The sequence below is a fragment of the Myiozetetes cayanensis genome, unplaced genomic scaffold (assembly GCF_022539395.1).
Source record: "Myiozetetes cayanensis isolate MyiCay16 unplaced genomic scaffold, myiCay2020 scf20-37, whole genome shotgun sequence".
NCBI classification, from domain to species: domain Eukaryota; kingdom Metazoa; phylum Chordata; class Aves; order Passeriformes; family Tyrannidae; genus Myiozetetes; species Myiozetetes cayanensis.
The window spans coordinates 6,997,427-7,004,571 of record NW_026087412.1 but is presented as its reverse complement, the minus strand read 5'-3'; the positions used below and the strand labels follow the sequence as shown (position 1 = coordinate 7,004,571).

Sequence of the window (7,145 nt, the reverse complement as noted above, 5' to 3'; positions counted from 1 at the left end):
GTTGAATACATCAGACAATAAGAGCAGTTCCCCTCCTTGCTCGTGCTCTGCTGCAGGCAGGGTGAGGTGGTGATCAGGACTGCCTGCCTGAGGGGAAGTTCATTTCTTATGCTACTCACTTTAAGCAAAACGTGGACATTTTTAAAATTGATGGTATCGATAGCCAAGTTAATTAATTTGTCACCAAAGTAATTACAAAACTGCAGTGACTGCAGTAGATTTTGGGTTGTGTTGGTTTAAATATTTATACAATTGGTTATAAATATTTAGACGTGTGTGTGGTCAGGATTTAACAAGATGGAGAGTCTGGGCTATGCCTAAGGTGCCTGTTTACTGCTGTAATACAAATACTGGTGCAGGGGTTATGTTGTGGAGGCTCGTGCAGTTGGTCAGTGGGGACTCACTGTAATTGGTGATTGCTGAGGAAGGTGTTTTCTTGCCAAACATTCCCTAGGAAGGGAACTAATATATGTGTAGTGATTGATAAAATATAATTCTGCTTGGTGCAACCTCATCTGTAACTTGACACTGCTTTTGGTGGAAGTATTTGTGAGGATCTACGAAGTGTAAGTGATAAGAGATTCAATTAAATTATTACAATTAAATTATTACATTTCTAATGTACACATTTAACAGGGCAGGAAGAAACTTCGATTGTGGTTCCAATTTCATCCCATCTTCTTAATTGTATGTGCAGTAACACCACACCTTGACATTTGCAAGGTGGCATCAGATCACCGCGAGTTTGAAATGTGATTCCTAGCCCATGATTATGTAAAATTAAACTGCTGCATAAGTACATGGGGAACTTACAGGACAAACCCTGCATCAAGAGGCAAGCAATTAACAACTTTATGACTGCTTTTGAATTTGTTTTTAAAATAACATAGGAGTGAGGAATAGTATTGTGTAGGCATATGTTTTGGTTTGTTGAGCCTATTTCTGGATACTATTTTTGGCATTTCCCTCAGCTGCATAGTAGCAGACTTAACAAAAAGGTATACTATAAATCACTCTGGGTGTCCGAGCTGACAGCTTTAAATAAATCCAGCTGACAGCTCAAATAGCTGCTCCATTGACAGTATGTGGCCTAAATGTGTTAACAAATGCGTAGACTCAGCAGTTTGGGATTAGTTTAGCAAATAAATTCCAAAATAATGCTGTGATCCAGCAAAAAGCACAATGCCTGTGTCTCCCCGGGCTGCAGGCTTTGTTAACACTGTCCCAGGCCTTTGAAGCTCTCTGTGAAAACACAGCCCTGCAGCTGGAGCAGAGCTCCTGCTAAGACAGCACTCACCTCCCCCAGAGCCCTTCTCAGCGTGGCATCAGCAACAATGTGAGTGGTGTGGTGAGTAGAGATGGTTTGGTCGTGGATGTGCTTGCTTTGCAGGGTCAGGGATTTCGTAGAGGGAGATGCTAACCTTACCCTGGTTTGGGTTATGATTGAGGACACAAAGTCACTGAGTGGCAATAAAAACCTGCTTTCGTGCAAAACTCGAGATATTTGAATGTTTTGGTTTGTTTCATGTGTTGTTGCTACTGGGTCTGTAGTACTTGTGAAAGAAAAGCTGGGAAGAGAAGGTGATGAAGGAGCTGGACTGTTAAAAGGATTTCAGCTCTGGAGATGAATTATATTAATAAGTTAATTATTTCCCTGCTGATCACTGCAAGAAATGAGAATTACATGAAGAATGATGTCATAGTTGGACATATTTAAGGCATGGCATTTTTTGTGCTTAGAGGTTGAATAAAGCTACTGTTTATTCCTTTATATTTGAATTTTAACTATTCACAGACAGGACAGCATGGCATAAGGTATGATAGAATACACAATGAGAACATGGAATGGAACTCTCAAGACCTGTATTTTAATGTAATCACAAGTATTCTGGTGTTCTCCAAAAACGTGTTTTTATAGTAGTCGTGTCTAGTGAATAATTTCAGTGAGGGTCAGGGCACTGCAGGAGTCCTCTGTCCACCTGTGCCAGTGACCTGCTCCAATGTTACATCCTCGTGGAGAATAACAGAATTTGTTCTTTGCCTCTGGGTTTCTTTGTCAAGGTTCATGGTGCAAAGGCCGAGACACTGAGAGGAATTAGAGTTCCTCCAGGTGTAAGAGCACCTGGAAAACTCTTTAATTCACATGCATTTGCCTGCCTGATGCAACGTGGTTAGTTGAGGTCAGGACACTTCATTGTCAGCAAAATGGAGAGCAGTTTGTTTGTTACTTACATGCAAACCACTCCAAGACCCTTCTGTCATCAGACCGATTTCACTGCCAAGAACACACTTTATTTCTTGTGAATATCCTGTGACATCCACCCTGTGCTATGAGAATCACCGTGGGTCAGTTCCTCATGGTCAGACCCTCGGCTTCTAAATCCAAGTAGCTCTATTTAAGTCACTGATACTCTGGAAATTTATACCAGTTGAACCTATTTCATAATATTAAAAACCACTCTAAAAATTCAATGTTGATTTTTTTATGAGTTTGTATGAATTTTGCACAGTAAGAGAAGAGATGTGAGGGCCATATGAAATTCTTGTGTGCACCGAGTCCACCAACTTACAAACAACTTGTGTGGCAAATTAAGCTGCTTGAAAACATTTTGAGATGGGACAAAAAATCTGTTCTCGCTTGTCAGCTGTTAAGAATTGTGGGCTGTGGGACTTCAGGGGTCTGAAGGATGCTCTGTCCTTCTCACAAGAGCATTCACAGTTGTTAGTCTCTTCCCCAGGAATTGCTGGTTATCTCATAAACAATTCAGTGCTGGTTTTGGTGGTTTTCTGTGCAATTACCGGTATTTGTAGACGCTTTTGAAAAGGAAAAAAAAGCAGTTGATTTTGAATGCAATTGTTTGCAGCAAAGGAAGAAATGCGTTGGAAGGGCAGTGACTGAACTTTTCACTGGGCTGAGAAGGCTCTGCTCATGTTCTGGTGGCTCTGCAAGCTGTGTGTGTGTGACCTGCAGCACAGCACTTGGGAATGTTGGCAAAGCAAGTGAATGTATGAATGCTCCATCAGAGCATCCCAACATCCCTCTTTTCTAATGACTGAACTGTTTGTTCATGTAAAGACATTTTTTCGGCATCCCCAGAGGCGGTTGTGTTTGTGAAGGACATTTTTAATATGTCAGTCACAGCCCAGAAATACCAGGCATGGACTTTGGAGGTTTCTCAACATGCAAGTGTTACAATTTCTACCTCCACACTTTTAGCCCTCTCTATTGAGAAAACCAGAATATACCACCAAGAGGATATCTTTTGCTTCCCCTCTGCTCCTCACAACCTCACAGTTGTCTGAAACCTCAAGTCCACGTGGCTTTCATTTTAATTCTTCCTGCAGGAAAGCAGGTGGGTTTTACTCTCCTCATCTATTAACTGGCTAATGCAAAAGGGTGGTTTGCAACTGCAACATTCTCATGGAGAAACCACTTCTTAAGCAAAAATGTCTGACTGCTCTTCACCTGGAAGTCAGTGAGACATTTTATCCTCACCCACCTCGCAACTGTAGCTGACCTCCTTGTCTTTGAAGATCTGAGTTCTGAGAACTTAGGCTTAATCCAGGAGGAACTCCCACTAATTCCAAAAGATATCCCATATATGAAGGTCTGATAAGACCTAGATCTTGGAGGGATGAACACTTTTAGTTTAAGAATTCACACGTTTCAGTTTAGGAGTCAGAAAAACAGACACAAGCTACAGTGTATGATTAATTTTTATTGGGTATTTTTAAGGGAAGTGTCTGCTAAAGTAGAGTTTAGAACATGGTGAGTGGTCCACACAATGAAAAAAAAAATCAGTAATCAGTGTTTCATTTTGTTACTAAGGCAATGAACAAATAACAGACACTGTCAAGACAAATAAGGGGCTCCTGATTTTCAAGGGTTTGGAGTGTCTCGTGCAGATTCATCCCAATTTTTTCTTGTTTGGTCCTTTTGAATCTCTAAGCCTGTACCATTTCCTGGAATTCTGTGAAAGACAAGAGATTATTTACCATAGAAATACTGACATGAAAGGATTAGTAGTAAAAGATTAGTAACATATCAAGAGATTTAGAGTAGGAATGAACAGAAAACAGTTCCCTGACAGATGACCAGAGAAGAAACATGTATGGAAAAGAGGCTTTGCCTAAAGGTCCTCTTCTAAACAGCAGATGGAAAGGTAGTGTTTTGCTGACACTCATAAGGAATAATAAAATATTCATGGTAGTTTTAGCCTTCTCTCTGCATAGTACTAATCCTAGGCAAAAATACTGCAATGGCTTATGTAGAATTTGAGTAAGAAGTAGTTAAAAGCTGAATTAAAAAAAAATTAAATGTGAGGCCATGTGTTTTATTAGCTGTAGTGCTTCAGTAGTTGAGAAGTGTTGATTTAGAGCACAGTCTAAAGCCAAAAAATGGTGCAGTTGCATGTGGTATGATCCTGCAGTATTGTGTTATGCAATAGGATACTGTTATTGAAAGGTTTTCAGATGTTTGGCTTCAGTGAATTAGTGTCTGATCAGTGCTGTCCTGAATGACTATATTAGTATATGGATTGCTCCATAAATCATGTGTGTTTACTCTGGCATGGTTCCCAAGGAACTGGATTTAATTCCTTCCAGAGAAAGAAACAGAAGAGCCCTGTCCTGCTGGTGCAGGGAGCTGGGGAATCTGCATGCCAGCACATTCCCTGCGTGCTCTTCCCTAAGCCCCTGCCATGCTGGCCTGGGCACTTGCTGCTCTCCCAGGGCAGTGCCAGTGGCTGCCAGCCCTTTGTGCTCTGTGCTCAAAACAGGGCTCAGAAATGGGCAATTGGGAAATCAGGAGGTTTCTGCACTGAGCAGCCATTAAACCCCACCAGCATTTCCAGTGGTGAGTGCAATCTGCTGCTTCCTAGAACAGCTGTTCCTTCCTGTGGGGTCCTTACCCTGCCACAGGGTGAACAACATCCAACAGATCCTGCTGGGGGATCTTGTGCTGGAGCAGTGACACCTGATCATTCTGTTCTCCTTGTTATGCAAAGCAGATATTGCACTGTGTGCTGCTGGCTCCTGCATATTAAAACTGTCAGCCAGTGACTGGTGGAAGTTCTGCTGGGAAATAACTGCTGTAAATGAGCTGCTGTTGGTTCTTCTGTGGACAGCTGGTTCTTTGTTCTTGCTGTTACATTTGTGTACTACAAGTGGTACCAGTGCTGCCTTACATCAGTCAGGGGGAGGAGAAATAAGGGGCAGTTCCCTTCAGAACAACTGGAAATTTGAGAGTGAGTAGCAACAGGAAAGTTCCTTGGGGTTTTTTTGACTTGTTTGTACCAAAGGAGTTGCAGGGATGAACCTGTAAGATTAGGGACCATGTCCACCTTTCAAAGGTTGCTGTTGCAAGGGTTTCAGTACAATCACTGGAGCTGCATTAATTTACCACCAACATAAAAGAGAATCACACATCATGGCAACATCCCTGAGGAGCCTCATTCTGCATCTAAACAAGTCAGTACCTTCAGCCCCGATTTTCCCGTCCCCGTCGTGATCTGCAGCTGCCAAGAAGGTCTTGGTCTCTGAGGTGGTTAACACCCTGGCTCCACACTCAAACCTCTGAAGGAAATACCTGGGAAGAGAACAGCTTTGGTTTAGATTTTCACACAATGTTATTTTTCTGTGCTTGTCGTATAATCAAACTGATAGCTATCTCTACACCATTTACCACAATAGCCAAGTCCTTCAAACACTACTTTGTTTGATAAGCTAAATCTTTGTTGTATATATTTCTGCTTTGTAAGTCCAACCCTGATACAACTGATTCCAGCCCCAGGGAGTTATTTTTTTCTCTACTAAGCATCAAAGGCAGATATTACTAATTTGTTTTTCTCTGTAGGGATTATCTGTTTAAATACAACTTTCACAATCTGCTGAAGGTTTAATCAACATTTAGCATAACTTGTGTTCACATTTGCAGAACAATTGTGGAAAGTAAAAAGTGCTGATAGCTTGGGAACATCTAAATAGTTAATAAAATCCTTACTTGAGCTCATCTTCCTCAATAAAGCCACTTTGATCATTGTCGAGAATCCGGAAGATCTCCTTGAGCTGGCTGCTACTCTTTTTAGACATCCCACTGATCTGAAAGAATTTTTTGGGACTAAAGGAATCTGGAGCTGAAAATAAATTAATAAACAAATTAACCCCAGGCCACTTTGTTCACTGTTCCTAAATGGCCTGAGGACGCTGCTTTGTTACATCATAATTGCTCTAAGCGTGAACAGCAGGCAGTGCCTGTCAAGGAGTGAATGAATTTACCCTCCTGCCCCATAACCTCATAAACATTGAACAGAATCCCGTGGGGAGAAGCTGCAAACTGCCAAGAAAAAACAGCTATGAACAAACATTCAGTGCCAGCTGAGTGAAGAGATTACAGAAATCAGTTGAAGTTATGCACTTGCTCAGTGTTCCTTCAGACCTGAGTCCAACCTGCCTTGTGTCACCCAAAACTGTCGATTCTCAGAGTTTGAATTGTTTGCTCACCTTGGCAGTCCCTCAGAGCAGCAGCAATATCAGAAGGGCTTAGGATGTCTGTGAGGCTCATTTTAAACCTGTGCAAAAGATTGGATTGCAAACAGAGTTGAGAAGTGACAAATGCATCTTGGGTTTTAAAGAACACTGTAAGGATAACAAGACTGCTATGAGTAAATTAATCTAACTGATCAAACCAGCCCCTCTGCTATTCCTAACAAACGGCAAGATTTAGTACACTACTTCCTTCAAAACAGCAATGCTGAAATAGTGCTCTTTAATGGTGCTTTACATAAATCAGGTTGTGAGTTGATGATCAATTTTTTTGTCATTTACCTTCAACCTTTTTAAGTACAGCACATTTTTAAACTCAATGTGACCATTAATTTAACAATTAGTCTTACTGGAATGCATAGCATCAGGCAACACAAATAACAGTAGATGCAGTGGGAAAAGGAAAGGCAAGAAAGTTTACTTCTATTGTCTCCCCCAACAGCTCTGAAGAATAAAAAGAAAACTGATACTTATCGATAAAAGGTCCATCCATATGTAATCCCAGCAATTAAAAGAAAAATCTTAGAACAATAATTATTGTACTTACTACTGGTGCAGCTCTGCACAGTAAATTCATTTAATTATTCTCAAGTCAGCTGCTC

The 7,145-nt window shown here is 41.1% G+C and overlaps 1 protein-coding gene across 1 annotated transcript; it reads right to left on the bottom strand.

Moving 5' to 3' along the window:
• Positions 1 to 3,945: 3,945 nt before the first annotated feature.
• On the bottom strand, positions 3,946 to 6,584 carry LOC126641013 (parvalbumin, thymic CPV3). Its single transcript, XM_050317304.1, has 4 exons — positions 6,502 to 6,584; positions 6,002 to 6,134; positions 5,478 to 5,587; positions 3,946 to 3,971 (listed from the first exon to the last, which is right to left on the bottom strand). The coding sequence occupies exons 1-4, from the start codon at positions 6,560 to 6,562 to the stop codon at positions 3,946 to 3,948; spliced, it is 330 nt and encodes a 109-aa protein (XP_050173261.1). The 5' UTR covers positions 6,563 to 6,584.
• Between the last annotated feature and the right edge of the window lie 561 nt (positions 6,585 to 7,145).